This window comes from Haliotis cracherodii, unplaced genomic scaffold (genome assembly GCF_022045235.1).
Source record: "Haliotis cracherodii isolate W230 unplaced genomic scaffold, xgHalCrac1.p SCAF_2, whole genome shotgun sequence".
NCBI classification, from domain to species: domain Eukaryota; kingdom Metazoa; phylum Mollusca; class Gastropoda; order Lepetellida; family Haliotidae; genus Haliotis; species Haliotis cracherodii.
Window position 1 is genome coordinate 43892682 of NW_027266275.1, and position 20400 is coordinate 43913081.

The following is a 20400-nucleotide window of genomic DNA, read 5'->3' on the forward strand; positions in this document are numbered from 1 at the left end:
ACTGCACACTCTCGGCCAAAGGCAGGTGCTCCTGGGTCTCTTCACTTCAGGGGACAGCTTGAGCTCCACTCAATGCAAGTGACCTCGCTCCTTACATCAGGCACCAGGACCACATTTCCGTTGGTGGACGGTGGAGTCGAATGTCTTTAATGGTGTCTCCTTGACAGAGCTCACGACCTGCTTACACCTGTTCATAAACACCTCCCTCAAGGCTCGGGAGCACATCAGGAGGCTCAAGTTGTCTTGTAGCTGTGGTCCACCCCTTAACAGTGGCATATCAACAACCTCAAACTAGAATAGAAGTGCTTCATCGAGGCTGTGTCTCACTGGAAGCAGATGCTCCTACACGCTCGGATCACCATATCCACGGACAATATCACCGTGGTATGGTGCCTCTGCAATCAGGGAACGACTCACTTCTCCTCTCATCATCTCATTGGTATCAGCGTCCCCTTAGTCCAGGCAATCTAAGCCATTTTTTCACTCAACTTGGAACAAATTGCAACAGAATTTATTTCACCACATCTACAAGTCCCAAAAACAACATACAAAAAGTACCAAGCTATCCCAGTTTGGGAAATATGTCTAATTTTCATAATCCAATATGGCCACCAATTTTCAATATATCTTCATAGTTCAGATGAGGTTCAACCGCCTTCTTATAGATGGAATATTGCCGAATGCGGCGTTAAACAACAAACCAACCAACCAAATCAGATGTGGTTCAATGTTTTGATGTTAAAAAAGCATTTGTTGTATTGCGAAATAGCCATATTATGTTTCTTAAAAGATATTCACAACTACAGAACGTTTTCGACTATTAACAAATCTGTAAAAATTCAAGATGGCTGCCAATTTCCTAAAGGTGTGTTTACACTGTTGAATCTTTTAACTCTAAAACAGTGTGCTAGGAGTTATGTGCATATAACTTGGCACACTAACTCACTGAAGTACAGTCAACACTTTTAGATAGAAACTCCCGTCAACAGAGCTCCCTGGAGGCCCACAATTCCAAGATGGCTGCCAAGAGTTTGATGGCTAGATAGACATAGAATATCAATACACTGTTGGTCTCTGATGACATATTTAAGTGATTTGAACTTCTACATTAGGGTAAACAGATACAGGGATGCATGTAGAATACTCAATCATTTGAATAAATCCAATTTAACCTCCAAATATGAATATTTATCTCATAATTGACAAATTTTAGCGAGTTTAGATATCAATGTTGATTGTTATTGTCTGAATCTACCTACAACATGACAATAAATGCTATAACAAGTTTTGTTTTCAATCATGTAAATACTTATTGGGAACAAGTTTGACCCATTTGAAGTCAATCAGAAATTCAATATAACCACCAAATACCAATATTTGGTTTGTCATCCCATGAGAAGTCAGCTACCGTATTCGACGTAATAAGCCCCCCGCTCTAATAAGCGCCCACTGCGATATTTGCTAATATATTGGCTTGTGAACAATCCCATTTAGCACCCCTTCCGATTAATCAATGTACACAAGACTTATTTATTCGCGTATAATACGCACTCGTGTGTTATTTGCATTCTTAATTATGGGCAATTAAATTCTGAAAAAAAATATCTGTCGCATATAAACATTTCAGTCTGTCAGCATAAACCACGAAATTTATCTTTCAACTGTTTTTTTCCACCAAAATAATATTCTAATAAGAGCCCCCTATTTCTAATTTTGAGAGCGCCCTGGGCGCTTATTACGTCGAATACGGTAACTGTTTATTGGTACAGCTTGTACCATGGTATTCCACACACACAGCATTGCAAGTGAGACCATATATCCGGCAAGTGCATCTTCATGTGTTACAGTCTTCTTTTTTAAATTACGACAGGTGATATCAAGGAGTGCTGAAGGTACTGCAGGCTGATAATATGGATTCCACTAGATTTCGTCTGAATTCTCTTTTGTGCCTAAGTAAGACGAATCTTCCCCTGAGAAGGACACACATCTAAGCCGTAACCAAGTCCCTGACTGGATGAAGGATCCAATTCAGTGGTCTCGTTGTAAAGTGTCTGACCGGAGAGCTAGGTCAGTGGTTTGATCCCCGTCTGTGTCATACCAAAAGACGTTAACAGATGGTACTTTTTGTTACCCTGTCTGCCGCTGGATATTACTAGGGCTTAAACAAGTACCGGTTGGCTCATAAGTCAGTCCTGTTAGGCCACCATTACTCCATCACCCGGCCAGGGCATGCATAAACGAGACGCCAAGCCCACCCCCATTATGCTGAATCCGATGCTGAAGGATCTGGTTTCAGCTTTGGACGAAGATTTTGCGATATTATCTTCATCACCGGTGTTTAAGATTCCTTGGTTTCAGACATCTGTACCAAAACTTGTAGGTCATCACTATTCAAGATTGATTAGCCACTTGACTAATTTGTCATAGGCTTCCGGTTACCCACCTATCGGGATCATTCTTGAGAGTTCAGGACAAGGCGTCACAAATATCATAGTGATCATTTTGACCACTTGTTTGTCTACCACACAGTTCACAGGGGATTGTCCGTTTGTGGAGCGTGAACCTCATATCCGACTAAATGCGGGATTCTAGATTATCGGTACTTTGAAGGTGATTTAAATGTTGCATGTCAAGAACTCTTGTAAAAATCTTCGACTGAAATTAGGTCAACTGACCTAATGTTAGCCGTGCAGTGTATTTGGACAGATTGGTTTGGAAGCTTGCTTGTACTAAATGATCAATTCCCAGGGTAGCCAGACCACTCCTTCACCATCCCACGTCTTTCTTCGAAAGTGGGTGCCGAAGACGAGCAAGAACTCCATGCCCGGTTCGTGCACGGAGCTGTTATCTCACAGATACACCAAGGATCCTAGTGGTGCCAGAAGACGACCGTCATTCGGTTTTCCATGACCCTCGCAGACAGACGTTTAACTTTAACACGATCTCCTTGTGGTTACGAGCTCTCTTTCTACAGGCTTACAAGATCACTGGCTTGGATCCCCCAAGACTAATAACCCTCACGAGATCAGAGCCATACCACCATGGTCCTCCACAGCAACTGCTCTGTCGGATCCATCATGGAAGGTTGCTTTTGGCGTCCTGACACAGTCCTTGCCAGCCACTACCTTAGAGATGTAGCCTTAGAGGACATGGAGGGCGTTCACAGCTTTGGCCCATTGGTTGTTACCCGGCAGGTCACCAACCCCAAATGCCATTTACTCTTACCGATGCCCAGAGCTGTCCTTTCGACCTCTCTGGTTTTTGTCACCCCAGACTAGAGAGTTTACATGCTACTAGCGTCAGCTTTGTACGTCAGTTCTAGACCTAGGCTCATGCTTTTACCTGGATATCCTGCATCCCTCACTCTCGGTTCTTTCTGACAAGAATGGTCACATGGTCCTGGTCATCGCAAAGAATGCTTTGATGGTACCCTGGACATTTTGACGAGGGTCTCTTGAGGATCACATCTGAAGGTATGCCCCCCTCCGTCTGATAAAGATCCATTCAGAAGTAATGCAGGATAAGTTAAAAAATTAGGTAAAATCTAAGTATTTTTTACATTTGTATACTTATCCTCCATTACTTCATCTAAGTGCCCTCCCAATGGCCGTGGTGTATCCCCATGAAGTCTTCAGATGTTATGTTCAAGCAGTAATGTGCTCATTCAGGACGTCTCCACTTCTGGGTTCATGTTGCAGCTGTGTGAGGATATTTGCCACACAACTAGTTGGAACAACTTCTTCTGCAGCTTGATCTCTCACAGCTCCGTCTCTCTGTCAAAACACAGCAGTAAATGCATTAAAGAGTAATGCAGGATAAGTATACAAATGTACAAACTCTTTAGATTTCACTTATTTTGGCCTTTCACAAGCCAAGTGGAATGACATTTGGTGCATCTGTAGATAGTACTTGGGGTCAAACATATATGTTTTGACTTGGATTTGACCTTTGCACATCAACCATACTGAAAGCTGAAAATTTATGGACAAATTTATGAGCTTGTCTCAAACTGTAGTCATCACTCCACAGAAACTACTGTACCAATAAAGCTGTAATTTAACATGTAGTCATGATGACACCTGAATGTTTTTTAAGCGGTTGAATTCCATTTTCAATTTGGCTACCACAGCAACCATATTGAAAAAGCTACTTTTGGTCAATGCTTCGACACATTTTGCATTTTGTTTCTCCTTGTCATGACACCGTATTGTGTTGAGTTCGTTTGTAGATTTAGTGTTTGCTATTAGTATTTATGTAAATAACACTTGAATATCAGTGGTGATAGCAACTTTTGTAAGTGTGTCTCTATTGTTTTTTTAACTGTTGTCTACATATGAAGGTGAGCTACAGGGCTATGGCCCCTGGTTTTCAATGATACTGCTACATGTGAAAACTGATGTCTGTGTCTTATATAAATAGGAAGGAATACAGCCGGCATGGGAAGATTCTCGCAATAAGAATGGTGGCCGCTGGCTTATTAGTCTCAACAAACAACAGAGACATACAGATCTTGATAATTTTTGGCTGGAAACGGTAAGTTTACTGTCACACCAGTTGAAATTTGTAGTCATCATTGCTGAAAGCGACGGTGTTGATTTTACGTTTACATTTAAGAGTTTCGAGATTTAAGGCAGCACAACTCTTTTGCTAAATAGTTAAATTGATACAGTTCTTGATACAATAGGATCTGTGTACATGTAAGTTATACTCATTGAATGTTGGTGAGTAATAGAACAACTGCAGTTTGAGGCACTCACCAAAAAAACAAAACCATCATGTATATTTGGAAATATGATATTGCCAAGGATTGTCAGTTCTTAAATCTTTTTAACAGATTACCTAAGACATTGAAAAGTACAATTTCATGATAACTTTAAGCGCTGTTTCTATTTTTCAGTTACTGTGTTTGATCGGGGAGGCCTTTGATGAACAAAGTGATGATGTATGCGGAGCAGTGGTTAACATTCGAGGCAAAGGGGACAAGTTAGCATTATGGACAGTTGATGCAAATAGAGCAGAATCCAACACAAAAATTGGGTACTTCTACTTTATCATATCCTTGTTATCTCAGCTCAAGTATCTAATGGGTGGGGGGGTGGGGGGGGGGGGGGGGGGGGCACGGGTGGCCCAGTCGCCTAAGGCGCCGCGATTCGCTGTGCAGAGTTGCATCCCTTGGGCACGCCAGAAACCTATGATTGTGGGTTCAAATCCCGGTTCGCCTCGATTATGTTTCTAGGTTTGTCAGCACCATACCCATGCTCGTGGGTTTCACCGAAGTGGTAAACGTCTAAGACCTGTATCACTTTCCTCCCACATTAAGCTGACATGCCGTGATATAACTGGAATACTGTTAAAAGCGGTGTAAAACCCAACTCAACTCACTCACTCAAGTATCTTGTGAGGTATCTCAGAGATATTGCAGCATGTAAGGCTTTTAGAGCATCAGTGACATTTTGCTATTCTACCACTTCAGTATTGCCTAAGGCACCACAGCTTGCTGTTATCCCATTAAGGCCAAACTTTGTTTTATTCCCAAAACAGATGAAGGGTTGTTAATGGTATTGTATTTATTAAGCAATCTCATGTAATTTGGGAAGTTTATGGTTTTGTCTAAATGTGGCCTCCTCCGCACTTTGTTTTTGAAACCATGCAATGCTTGGATATCCTAGGGATATCATATCTTGTATGTCTCCTTCCTGGGAAATCTTTTTGACACTGACTAGTTACGTGAAGGGTGAATGTCATTCTCGAGGTCATTACCTGAAGAAAAGTTTCTTTAAACAGTAACACTAGAAGCATTTATTGTGTGTGTGTGTGTGGGGGGGGGCACGGGTGGCCTAGTCGCCTAAGGTGCCACGATTAGCTGTGCAGAGTTGCGTCCCTTGGACACGCCAGAAACCTATGATTGTGGGTTCGAATCCCGGTTCGCCTCGATTATGTTTCTAGGTTTGTCAGCACCATACCCGTGCTCGTGGGTTTCACCCAAGTGGTAAATGTCTGAGACCTGCATCACTTTGGGCTTTCCTACCACATTAAGCTGACACACTGTGATAAAATTGTAATACTGTTAAAAGCGTTGTTAAACCCATCTCACTCAATATTGTGTGTCAATGAAACTTGATAGATGTCATACTTGGGGTGGAGCTGAAAGTGAAAGTCATTTGTAAAGTATGTTTGACATTTACACTAAAGTGACTGTTATGCAGACTTATGTTTGAAGTATTATGCATGTATCATTTGAATATATCTGTATGGCAAAGTGCAGCCTACCTTTAGAATGCAGTACCACAAACTTTAAAAACACGTCATAATACCCAATGACGTAATTTGGAGAGGGAGCATGCAAAAGACACGGCTGGAACAATGCCCTGTGACATCAGCCTCGCAATAAGGTTGATGGGGTCATCGGGTGCGTGTAAGCTCCTCTCACTGTAACATTGTTCCTGTGGGCATATTGAGTGAATTGTAAGAGTAATGTTAGTTTTCATTAAAATATTATCCAAAATAGCCTGCGGTCGCCCATTGTTTTACAAAGACCGGTTTAAAGTGAAAATGTTTTTCATTTGTTTTAGGTTACTGTGTCTGTTTTTCCATGTAAAATTAATAAATTGGACTGTAAAACGCATTTAGTACCTACATAATATTATTTTTTTTAAATGTATTTAGTGTTAATTATTTATGTTTGTTTTTAAAAAAAATATTTAAAAAAAGATAATTTCAGAAAATTAAAAAAAATAATGTTCTGTGTTAATTATTTAGATGTACCTTTTTAAAAATTAATAACATTACTGGGGATTGATTCATGGCACCATTTTAATGGGTAAATCAAGATTGGCACCCATTAAACAAATTGGCATACCACATCTTGAATTGTTGGCTGCAGTGATATCAGTCAAGTTGGACCTTATTTTCGTAAGACAGCAAGAATGAATCACAATGCCTCTTGCCATTTGTTGCAGAGTTAGTGTTATTTGTGATGGATCATCACCTGATAACTGGAGTTTTGTTGGAACTAGTTTAAATACAGTAGTATATATCATGAGGCCTAGGGGCAGATAAGATCCTTGTAGTGAAACTGTGGACCTATGGACCAGATTGCATCAAGCAAGATGAGAGTGTATGACCATGCATACTAGAAGCTTTGTGGGTATCAGATGAGAACCTGCAGACAAAGGAGGCAAAGGTGTGCCTGGTGCAAGTTCCTTCTGAATGCGCCACTTCAAGACTTCTTAAGCAATAATCATCATGTATAGATTCCTTGTTATTGAAAGGAATCAAAGGAGAAAAGCCTGTTTGAAATCTCCCATCTACATTAAGTGTAGACAAGCTTAAAGATGTTGAAATTGAAGTGGTCAAATATGTTCAAAGATACCATCTTCCAAAGGAATATCAGGATCTCAGTGATGGAAGTCCAGTTCAGTCTACAAACTGGAACCTCAAATGGAAGAATGACAGAGGTGTATTGTGTGTTGGTGGTTGTCTAACCAACACAACTGTCTCGTAAAAATATCCAACATTTCTCTAGCAAAGGGTCATGTATACAAATTGTCTCATATGAGGCAAAGGTTTTAGCGCATCAGTGGACGTACTATTGTCAAGCAAGTTTTGAGACTTTATGGTCCTTGGGGTCAGACTCGGGTCTCAGGTTGACGTTGGCTTGACGGTTATTTTGATGTTGCCAGACACGACTACGCTTATCAAGGAAATGTGAAGTGAATCTGGACTCATCATTGCTAATATGATGATTTGTAAGGGGCGGCACAAGCATGTGGCTGTTGTGCGTGGCAATGAGGTACATGTAGACAATTTCTATTCATCTGACCCATAACTTATACTCCAGTAGCCCAATGAAAGTTTGCAGTAATTTGATTTGCCATGTGAGCTCGATTTCATGGAGCCTGGTTTCGGATCAGTCTATTCTGTACTCTTGTTGTTGACCTGGGGCTTCCTGAATGAAGTCAGTCGTCCTTATTTTGGATTTGTTGGTACCAGTTCCATAGCCTGCTAATCACACTGTGAAACATTGAACATATTGGCCACCATATGTCGACTTCAACCTGTTTCCAGCCTGCCTGTGGACACTCAACACGCCCCATCACTCGTTCATACAGAAATAATTAATGAAATCAAGTAAATCACAACTGTATGATAAGTAAAATCAACAGGATTGACAGAAATAATGATCCACAGAGATTAATCAACCTTCCCTGATAGTGTCAAAATCAGGAATGTCACCATACGCACATGTGTGGCACTGCTGTGTGAGTCACATGCAAACTATAGGATGTGTATTGGTGTTTAGTTTTACAGACATAAATTTTCTTGCATAGGATGTTTGTATGAGGTGTTTGTTAGAGAAGCACCCATTTTATCAACCAGAAACAATCAAGTATGTGATTGCGAAAATTGTGGGTCAAGGTCATTAAACATTTAGTACATATAACTTTGTTATTAAGGTAGTTTGATGCATGGGACATTCAACCAGAAGTGCATTTAACTTTCATAGTATGGTGGTTAGACTTAAGAGTTGTTGGATATTTTTTTTTAAAAGTTGTCTTGCATTAGACATGTGTTTTTCCAAACCAGATGTGATGTCATTGCACAGCAGGTGATATCCATTTCATTTCATGACCATAACTCATAAACAATCACCACGTGAGGAGGTTGGTTTAGAATTAAGTCTGCAGCCACCTATGATGGTCGTGAAGGCGACCAAATGGATTGAGTGGTTAGGCTTGGTGACTTGGTTGATTGCATGTCATACCCCGATAGCATGGATTGTTGCTCACAAAATCAGTCACTTCATTGTCTTGAATTTTACTGAATGTGGCATTAAATAAGAAACAAACATAAACCGTAAAATATGTTTTTGTAAACTCTGAATACACATCAGATAAGTGCTGAGCTGGTGCCTTTTGACATTCAGTAGTTTGACATACATGTATATAAATGTTTGCTTTTGTTTCCATTTCCAAGACAGCAAAGTGGACTTAGGTTCTGATGACTGTAGAGTTTCTATCCGGTTTAAAACTCCAACCGTTCACTATCTTGATGACACGTCAGACATCATACAGTCTTGTGAGGATTCCCACCAGCCAATGCTTGTTGTAATAAGTGATTCAGGGTCAGGGTCAGGGTCAGGCTCAGGCTCAGTGCACCCTGATGTTGAACATAGTGTCAGTCATTGGATTGTTTGGTCCAGACTCCATTATTTTCAGGTTGCCATGATATATGGCAGGAATATTGAGAGTGCTGTCCTATTTAACTAACATATTTAAAAGGGCATGGTGATATCAATGACTTTATCATCTTGTTAAGTCTTTTACTATTTCTGAGTTCTATATTAGGCATGTGTTTTCCTAATTCAAGAACTGATGCCGGAAATGCTTATTACTTTGTTATTAAAGAAACCATAGGCTTGGCACGTTCTATTTCAAAGTTGAATAGCATTGCGCCATCCTGTTGCACTGGGTCTTCAGTCAGAACCAAGCCCCAGACAATGACAGCACAATGGCGACTCCCACACAGTTAATCCCATATAGTGGACTTGATTACTATAGAAAATCCCAAGTTTAAGTGCTTCTATGTACCATCAACCACTTTGAAGGAGCATGGGTGGCACAGTTGTCTAAGGCGCCGCAATACACTGTGCTTAATTGCTACTAATCAGATAAAAAATAAACATCCATATTTTATACAAGAATGGTGGAATTGAAAAAGACTGACATAGTATTATAAAAATGCAAGATAGACCCCAGCAAGCTCCAAATGTAAACATTAGAATTAGCAACTACATTCACACGTTGTTTGTGAATGCTACAAGACTTGTCAGCACTGCAAAGTGTAATCTTCTAAAGCATACACACGAAATGTTATATACAGCTGAAGTGATCTGGTGTTTTACCCTCTGTATTCTACTTCAGAAATGTGGCCCAAACACAAAACATTTACTCTGTAAGAATTAATTTTTCTGAGATTTTTTTAGGGAATATATTTCACTTACAATATGTAATTAAAACGTGAGCAACATATTTTATTCAATAAAGTTCTTGTAGTATAGTTGTGTGTTGTGCCATTGTGCAGTCATTGTGTTTTGACATACAAGCCAGGGTACAACGATGATAACTTTGTTACAAGGTACTTATTGTCATTGAAGTTGCACTGCATTGGGCATGCATTTTCCCAAAAAGGAAGCAATATTGTTCCAGAAGTGCTTGTAACTTGCATTTAATGATGATTGAGTCATATGACTTCATTAAGCAACATTAGGGGTCCAGAATGAATATAGGTAGAATTTGATGAGTTCAGCATGGAATTGTAGATATGTTCCAAAACACAAAGTCACACCAGACGAAGAGCATGCTTTTAATTGTCATATTAGTGAGCCAGAATCATGCTTTGCTTATTGAGTTCATTAGAGCTGGACCAGTTATTTAAGATTTCATAATTCACTGTGCGAACTTGTCACCAAACCTACATGGAACAATGCCAATACAATATGACAGGGTATCTTTCTGTTACTGTCCTTGACAGTCAGTATGTCTGATTTACTCATTTACCTCTGTTGAGATGAATGAGTGAAATTAAGTAACCAAGACTACTCAGTTGACAATGTAATGCTATGACTATTTTTCTTTTCACATTACAGAAAGAAATTGAAAGAACGGCTTAATATACCTGCAAAGTTTCCAATAGGTTTCCAGGTAAGTCAAAAGCTTTGATTAATAACTTAAAGTAAGTGCCCTTTTCAGCTTAATAATCAAACTAACATTCAACCAAATCAACATGAACAGACAAGATTTGTGTTGGAACTGTAAATGGTGGCGACCATTTTTGACAGTAAAATTGTTCTTTTAGTAGCAGGTCATTGAGAGATCTTTTTCGCCCATGGAGAAATAGCTGTTCTATTGCAAGGGTAATAGCAGTGGTCCAGCATGTCGCTTCTGTCGCTGGTTCCCTGTTCAGTGTGAACTATGACAACATGTAACATATAAGATGGCACCAATCTTAAACTGTTCCATATAGCAACTTCATTCAAAAACTGTCATTTATTTCTGAATGTCTGAAACTAATACATGTTTTGTAATCAATGATATAGTTCAGAATAGCAACGTTTGTTCAGTCTGCAACTATAGCGTGAACTGGCACGATGACCACACCATGCAAAACTGTAATGTCCTGGCCGTTTTTCTACATATTTAAACTGATTGCATTCTGGCAGTCCAGGGTAACATTGCATCAGTTAAATAATACAAACCCATTTAGGTGGCACGGGTGGCCCAGTCGTCTAAGGCGCCGCGATTTGCTGTGCAGAGTTGCGTCCCCTGGACACGCCAGAAACCTATGATTGTGGGTTCGAAACCCCGGTTCGCCCCGATTATGGTTCTAGGTTTCTCAGCACTATACCCGTGCTCGTGGGTTTCACCGAAGTGGTAAACGTCTAAGACCTGCATCACTTCGGGCTTTCCTCCCACATTAAGCTGACATGCCGTGATATAACTGGAATAATGTTAAAAGCGGCGTTAAACCCAACACACTCACTCACAAACCCATTTTATTGATCAGCCTTTGTCTGATTTCTCACAACATGGCCATCACATCAACTGATCAAACTAAACACCATTCAATAAGCTATCCATGATAATAATGATATGAAAAGTCTGTAGGTATTAACAAAATATGCTCTAGTTGCCAGTGGCTCTGTCATGGACATCTTCCCGAGGCAAGAGACTTAACTGACTTTAGAAGTCCAGTTTCCACCCTTGCCGAACTTGGCTGGATTTCCTGGGCTCGATCGTAGCGCCACCAGGGCTATTACGAGTTATGTCCTTTCTATGCCTCTCCTATTGACCAATCAGATTCAAACTCTCGTATCACTTGCATTTGCTTCAAACAAAACGGCGGCGCCCAGTCAAGACGATCTGATCGATAATCAAGATCTATATTGTGATAAAACGAGTCTTACATCGCGAAGTGCATCAAATCACGTGAGCACCTTGATTAAAAACATGAAAAGATTTAGAAAATATCTGCCTACAACGAGTTAGCGGTGCACATGCTTTGCAAATCCTGCAGTCGACCGAAATCTGCATGACACTTTATGAACCGGATTTCGATTTCGGTGCGCGATTTTGATTGGACTATGCATAGACTCCTTGGTCCAGCCAAAATGTAACTCCATAATACCAGCCTAGTTCGGCAAAGGTGGAAACTGCACTTTTATAGTCAGTTAACTCGCTTGCCTCGGGAAGATGGTCATTGATGACACATGAGACAATTGCACATTGTTTCCTCTGGCTGTGTAGGCTGACGCACATGGACTTCAAGTTTATATCTCGGCACCTTGAAGTCACTGCGGTAAACATTGCCGTCTTTGGTTCACTAGCTTTTTCCAAAGTGTTTTCTGAGGTAAACATAGATCAAAGTCCATTGTAATGTACCTAGATGTACAAACTCACCTTAAAAGGACAATATTTCATGGTATTTCCCATATGTTCAAATATACTATCCAGGGCATTTCTACAGAGTCACCATGCTGAAACATGAACCGGAAGTTGTCCAATCTTTTGCATATTGGTCTGCTTGGGCGGAAGAAAATTTTTGGTACAGTTGCCAAATGTCTTACACCAGCTGATCACTGCACTGGTGATCGCACTTTGACGCTTGAAATTAACATTTTCCCATTGCATTCCTACTTTCAGCAACACTGAATACTTCAGAGGCCTCCATCATACAGTCAGTTTTGGATATTTGCATTTCAAAATATGGCTGCATATCCATTACCCTATCCAGATCAGTCTGTGTTTTTTCTAAGCTAGCACCATTGCAGTAGAGCTCTGTTGATGTTTCGAGTTCATCAGTCTTAAGAAGCGGAACAAAATCAGTCCAACAGTTTGGCAACATTTGCCGATGCTGCTCTACAGCTCAGCCAGTCTCAGTTTTTGACCCCATTTCGACTACATTGTTTACTGATCACTGTGTTTCACTTTCTGTTTTCATCTACAACCTGCATAATTTATGATTATAAAATGATTACAGCACTCAGCTTGGTCCTCCACCCAGACAAAGAAGTCATTCAGGGACTGGATGGCTAGTCTTCACACACATCGGGGGTCTGGCCTAGAAATTTATAATTAGACTCTGTTCAGAGTGAAAAGAAATTACTGTTGGATGAATCTCTCTCATGGGCACTGCATGGTAGCTGTGTGGACTTGATTGAGTTTGGAAACTGGGGCATGGAGCTGTTTCCTGTCATGGATACCACAAGCATTACAGACATAAAAGCATTTCATTGGTGTGACGACCATCATCAGATCAGTTGCCTTGATTATGTCAGATCATCAGATCTTCTCAAGATATTGGCCAAGAATTGGACACCATCAGACGAATTATCATGTACCACAAGGGACCCAGCTGGCACATACTTCCCAACCGAGACTCAGTTACTAACTTGGACACTCTGTTTTTCCGAATGAATGATACGACAAAGTTCACCATCTCATGTCGAGTCCCAAGCTGAAGGCGAAGGGAGTTGTTATGCTGCAGATGTTGAAATAAAAAGTAGGCCATGGACTGTTTTTCAATCTCAACACGGAGAACTTCTCACTACCTTTACTGAGTAATGGGCTACAAGTCATCAACCAGGTTTGTTGTCATTGCAGGTGTTCTATATCCTTAAGGACCCGTTTTGTCTGATCAGTCTTCTAGATAGCATAGATAGTGTAGAGTAGTCACTGGAATTATCAAACAATAGTTATTGTTAATAATTCTAAGAATGCTACCTCTATTACATCAGCAGTAATCCCGCCCATCTCCCAAATTATCTGCAGCTATGTTGATGTTTGATTATTGGAAATTTGTGAGCACTGGGCAATTGAAGACTTATCCGTACAACTAATTATTGATAGCTGACAGTGAAGAGGACTTCTGTTGAAAATCAAAATATTTTTATAGTGTGATAACAGCCAAAAGTCAGGATTACGGCAACGATGTAATGGAGTTAGTGTTCTTAGAATTATCATTAACATTGGTTACTATTGTTTGACATTCGGATAAAGCAGATCGCTGAATTTCTTATTCAACTCCTATCACATTTGGATTTCCTTGGTACATCCTGTCAAGTCGGAATTAATACCAACTCAAGACATTGTAGACATAGGGGCAAGGTTTCAGCTTTTAAAAGGTATCTTAAAACCTCCAGGGGACAGATATCTAAGAGCAAGAGAGACGATACAAAATGCACTCTACCAACCCAGCAGATCACGTTGTTGGGTGTTGTCTTTCCTAGGAACGTTAACATCACTTCAGTTATGTCCGCTGCAAGCGTGGATGAATACTTCCAGAAATATGGAACTGGAAAATCTTCCACAACCCCTCCACAGTGAAGGTTAGGGTGCACATATGGACGATGTCATAGTCCAAGGAGTGTGGTCAGACCAAGACAAGAAGTTACATATAAATTGCCTGGAAATGAGCCACTATCCAAGCAATTAAAGCATGGACTCATGTAATGCACCACTCATCAGTATTGATAGCCACAGACAACACCACGGTGTTAGCTTACATACAACATCAAGAGGGCACGAGACTATTACATTCTTGAGGGAGGTTACACATTTAATTGCCTTGGCAGACTCGGTGAGTTGCAGGATAGAAGCACGGCACATACTGGGAAAGGTGAACATACTTGCAGACTGCCTATCACGGAAACACAAGATTGTACCCATGGAATGGACCCTTCATCATGAGGTATTCAAATGGATCACCTCGACGTGGGATACTCATCTGGATCTTTTTGCCACATGCCTAAACAATCGACTACCTGTATATGTCAGACAAGTTCCAGATCTATTAGCCCTCCAGGTAGATGCCCTATCCATAAGATGGCAAAGGATGTTCATCTACGCTTTCCCACCTTGGCCTTTCCTAGAGTTATAAGGAAGATTGAAGACACAGTTTGTGTCATGATAGCTCTGACATGGACCCAAAGAGCCTGGTTCCCTGGACTGCTTCAACTACTTGTAGAGAAGCCTTTCAAACTGCCAGAATGTCACGATCTTCCCCGCCAACCAAAATCAGTACTGCAGCATAAAGGCCTATCTGTAGGTACTCCCACAGTATTAAATCAACTCATGAAGTCATTTTCTCTGGAAGATATTAATGTCCCACGCACTTTCCCAAAATGTACTGTCTATTGTACTGTCCACCTTGATGGCGCCATACGAGCCAACGACAGATGCTACACTTTAAACAGCTTAAAAAAAGACATCTTTTCTCTTAGGGTTAGCTACAGCAGCCAGAGAATCTGAGCTTCACGCAATTGATATCTCTTCAATTACGCACTCACAAGACTGGAGATAGCTTCCAGAGTTGTCGCCAAGAACCAGTCGTCAGCGTTTAGACCACTAGGACACAGACAAAACTTTTCCATCTATGCAAAACTGTGGATCATACAGATAGGTTATTATGTCCAATCAGAGCTCAGAGGAATTATATCACAGCTACACAAAACCACAGAAAGAAGAAAAACTTCTCTTTATCTCTTGCAAGCCTTGTCAGAAAAGGACATTACTAAGGCTACTGTGGTAGGATGGCTTGGAACCACAATACCTGACAGTTGTCATCAAGCCAAGGTGTCAACACCAAAATGAAGAAGTGGCAAGGCTCATGAAATTTCAGCATCAGCAACAAGCCTGGTCTAATGGAATTCAGTATCCATCGAACAAGTGGTTTCAAGGTGCCAATGGAGATCACACCATACTTTTACAAATTTCTACTCTAGATCTAGAGGGGACTATACCAGGGGTCCGGAAACTGTCATATGCGCCGGACATGTCCGATTGGGAATCTCAAATGTCCGGTTTAAAATATTGCTTACCGGACATTTAAATTTTTCTGTCCGGACATTTTAAAAAGTATTGTCCGGACATTCTTAAATTTTGACCGGACATGATCAACAGTTAGGACTAAGCAATTTCTGTCTGCAATTGTAACACAATGAAGATTATCTACACTGACAAGCTTTGTTTGTTTTGATTGCTGTAAATACATCGTACCTAGAATGATAGTCCAATCGGTCAATCACTGTAATAGGCAATAAACTGAGTTGACACTGATTAATCGAGGATTTATTACTGAGAACATCTTGTTAATTTGAGTAAAATGTGTTTACAACTGTACATAAATACCTTGCATCATCGATGTACCTCATTATCCTCACAATGCTACGATACGTAACCTCAGACAAGAAGCGAAAGCGTGACGACAGCCAGTCAACCGATGCAGATCAGTCGAGCGGATCTGACAAACCCACAAAGTCTGAATGATCATTTTGTAAGTCGTGGCAAACGACTTTCACTTGGTTGACATACAATGAGGATTTGCCGATTTTATTGTTTTCAGTAGCTAGTCGTATATTGAATCTTGATTGACCGCCATTTTGCTTTCTGTGACGATCGATATCAATTTTTTTTATGGTCAATAATTAAGTAGAGATGAAAAAGTATTCAAATAACTATTGCTATCAACGATAGTTTAGGATTTATGATTATATTATCTGTCTTGTTTTTAAATAATCTTTAGTTTAAAAAACAAACTTTTCCCGTGAGGTGTCACTATACTCCTTGGGCCCCTTGGTGGCTGCCAAGGCTGTAGTCACTCAGTAGCCTCTCCAGAAGATCCCAGAAAAAGCCCCAAACGGTGTAAGTGAGCCTTTAGATTATTGTTGACTAGGTTGGGCAACCATAGGCTAACATCAGAGATCACCGATGCTAGGTGATATGGTTATTACATCATTAGTCTCTTGGCGTAACGTGTAGCTACCGGAGGAATAGTACGTATTATCACCAACATAAAAGGGAGGATACATCATCAGTAGGAATGTACATCATTATCATATCTAAGTTGAGATAAGCATGTATATTGTTGGCTATAGAGCAACATGTATATGTCTAACGTCACAATGGATTATTAACCACAAGTGACATAGATGACCTCAGAACTGGAAGTGACGACATTAATGACCCCAAGTGACGTCACAAGGAGAATGAACCGAAGTGACATCATAGATGTCTTCAGAACTGGAAGTGACGTCATGAAAGACCTCAGAACCTATATTTCCCTACTTCTTTGCTGCCAAACTGGGAGTACAAGATGCCATATCCTGCCTGTCTTAGTAAATGCTGGCTATGATGTAATAGAGGTAGGATATTCGAAGGAATTATCAAACAATAGTTATCATTGTGTATTATTCTATGAATACTACCTCTATTACATCAGAAAATAGTCCCTCCCACCTCCCCAATATATCTTACATCTAGTCGATGAAGGTTATTGGAAAGAAGTGATGTTTTTTGGCCTTGCACATGCACAGATGAATTGAGCCTAAGGAAAGGGTTTACTTCAGAATTCAGGAATTTATGGCTATGATGTAATAGAGGTAGTATTCTTAGAATAATACACAATGATAACTATTGTTTGATGTCTACCAATGTTTCACATACATCAAGGCGTAATGAAACTGTCATAGCGAAAACCGACATCATACTACTTTTAACATTTTTCTTTTTCACATGAAATTACACTATTTTACACCACTGCTTACTCCAAAGGTAGCTGTGGTAACCATATCCCTGTGCTGCTCCCTGTGTATATCCCATAGTGTTTACCTGTTTTCCTAATAGATCCCCAATGCAAATCTGCATAGCCCTTATATGTTTCAGCAAATTGCATGCATTGTGATGTAACGACAGATGACAAATGACTTACTTCCTTCAGGCACCTGCCTTCAAATATGAGTACTTAGGGTATATTTTAGATTGTCCAACAATTTATTTACTAACCAGCAATGGAGGCCAAAGATCTGTACCCTCTCGATGGTTCCAACCCGATATGTATATAGAAAGTTACATGATCGAAAAAATAAGTGCACATATTTGAAGGCAAGTGTTTTAGGAATTGAGTCATGTTGCAGTTTTCACAGGATTAGGATTCCCGTACATAATGGCAGGGTTGTTCGTGTGGTAATTCTGAATCATGAATCTGTGTAGCAACAAATCAAAATAATTTATGGGTAGCAGCACAGATATGGTTATCGCAGCTACTCCAAAGCTTCAGTTAGGTTTTCCATCTCTAGCGCATAGTTGGGACCGTGTCAGCTGGGACCTGGTTCAGGTCTGCTGTGGTTCAGTAGCTCAAAGCAGAGTTTGTACAGCAAAAATGTCCCTTGCAACCACCACTGCTGTCTTGTTCACAGAAGCATCAGAGATTGGGTTGGGAGCCCATCTGAGCTCTTACCATGGCATTGTGTGTCAGTAGACTGCCAGTGTTTTTTTGTCTCTGATGCGCTGATGTGGGCATCCATTGCTCTCACGCTGGATTGGACAAGTATTATGACTTATTTTCTTCCACCTCCACCTATACTTCTCCAAGTTCTGTGGAAGGCCCACTTGGAATCATATGCAGCTCTGTAACCCTGCAGCTCTCTGTAACCCAGTAGCTCTGTGACTGTAAAACTGTAACCCAGTAGCTCTGTGACTGTAAAACTGTAACCCAGTAGCTCTGTGACTTTTCGAAACGATCGTAGCCCTAAAATTATCGTAAATTCATCGTAAAGAAATCGTAGGCTATCGTAGCATATTTTCGAAACTATCGTAGCCCTAAGATATCTTAAGATTGTCGTAAATCTAAGATGGCCCCATACCTGTCGTAAGTTTTTATCTTCATCCAAGATGGTGGCATACTTTTCCATAGATATTTTGCCAAACAATTAGTCTGCTTTACATTCAAACATTGACATTTCATTTTGTAAAACTGAGTTATTCAAATTGACACTTCGAAAACACGAAGAAGGCACCAAGGATTTTACGTTAAAAAAACATAACTGTGGAGTCGATAGCTTATAATATATTTCTATCCCAGTCCATGCTGAAGAAGTGTGAAACAACATACCTTTTTCGATAATTTGGGAAGGATAAAAACAGAAGGTGTCGGCAGGCTACAGTTATGACCGTGACCTCATTGATAACTCAAGGGGAGCTAATCTTAGTTCAAACTCTAGTTGAGAGTGGTTTCCCTTCGTAATCGCCCGGGACACCTTGCTCAATGTTACAGTTTTCATAAAGCGCAGAGTTCCGCTGTTATATTTTCTGGATCACATTTGTGTCAATGCTTTAGTCTTTATTTTCGCATTTTATGATATTATATCAATCTACAAATGTTAAAAAAAACCCATAAAGGTTTCGCATAAGATTTGTTATCTAAAATCGTGTGGGACGGGTGGTTTTAATAATTGAATTTTCACTATACAGTGTAGTTTTTATTGACTTAACAAGGAAATACATGTGATCAAATATTTGTATACATTATTTAATATTTTTATTGCAAATGTAATTGTAATTTGTTTTGTTTTACATTCAATACCTGTGTTATCTATATCCTCTTGAAAGACAAATATTTGACAAAAAGTGATTCAAAACCGTCTGTTGAACAATTGCATTCTTTAAAAACAGATGATTTACGGCATATAGATGTATTCCATTAAATATAACAATTTACTGAAATTTTGACAGCAAAAGTTAAGCACAGATTTTCTTATCGACAAATCAAATGAAAAATGGGTTCCCATGCTCGTTCTGGTTCTCATCAAAATGTAGCATAGTTGCACATTGTCCAAAATTCACTTTCCAATATATGTTCGCAGAAAAAAAGTTTATTGAATGAAATTTACTGATCAATATAAAATACGCATTTTCAACACAATAATCTTTGCATTCAATTAACCGGTTTTAAAATATTTTTGTCTTTTTAATATTTAAGTCTACATCTTCCCGTTTTATGTTTTAAAAAAATATAGATAGACTTGAGACCATTCAGACAATAAAATCGTTGTAATTGTAATCGTAATCAACAGACAAATACTAGTAAATGATCATCAGCAATGCTGTCAGACAAGCCAAACATCATTGAACTACGTTTTGGAATAGATTTGACACATTACAAAGTATTTCACTCCTCAGCCAGATTTAAATGAAATCAGACCAATCAGTTTATTAGCTCTACTTAATTTAAAAGGATAGAAAATGACTACATTATATGTATGTTCACGTTAACTTGTGGCATGTTCAATGAGACAACATAACTTGACAGTTCCTAAATTATCTCTCTTTGCGAACGAAAATTAGTGTCACTTTTAAATTTTGAAAATAATTATGGATCTAGATAGATATAAAATTTATTTCACTATCTAAATACTAATAGCTTGATATTGTATTTAAGTCCTTGGTTAATTCGTGAAATATATTGGATACATAAATAACAAAACAAACTTAACAAGCTTAGATTGTTATAAAAACTTTTTTGGGTGCGCTGTTTCCTGAACAATTTTTGTTTTGAGTGTTTCCT

General features: G+C 39.6%; 1 protein-coding gene across 2 annotated transcripts in view; it reads left to right on the forward strand.

The window, feature by feature from the left end:
* LOC139468138 (eukaryotic translation initiation factor 4E-like) overlaps positions 1-20400 on the forward strand; it is an 87417-nt gene that overhangs the window by 52986 nt on the left and 14031 nt on the right. For both annotated transcript variants that reach the window (XM_071249912.1, XM_071249913.1), the window contains exons 4-6: positions 4420-4533; positions 4898-5037; positions 10649-10703. In XM_071249912.1, coding sequence (XP_071106013.1) covers positions 4420-4533; positions 4898-5037; positions 10649-10703 — 309 coding nt within the window. The remainder of the gene's footprint in view (positions 1-4419; positions 4534-4897; positions 5038-10648; positions 10704-20400) is intronic.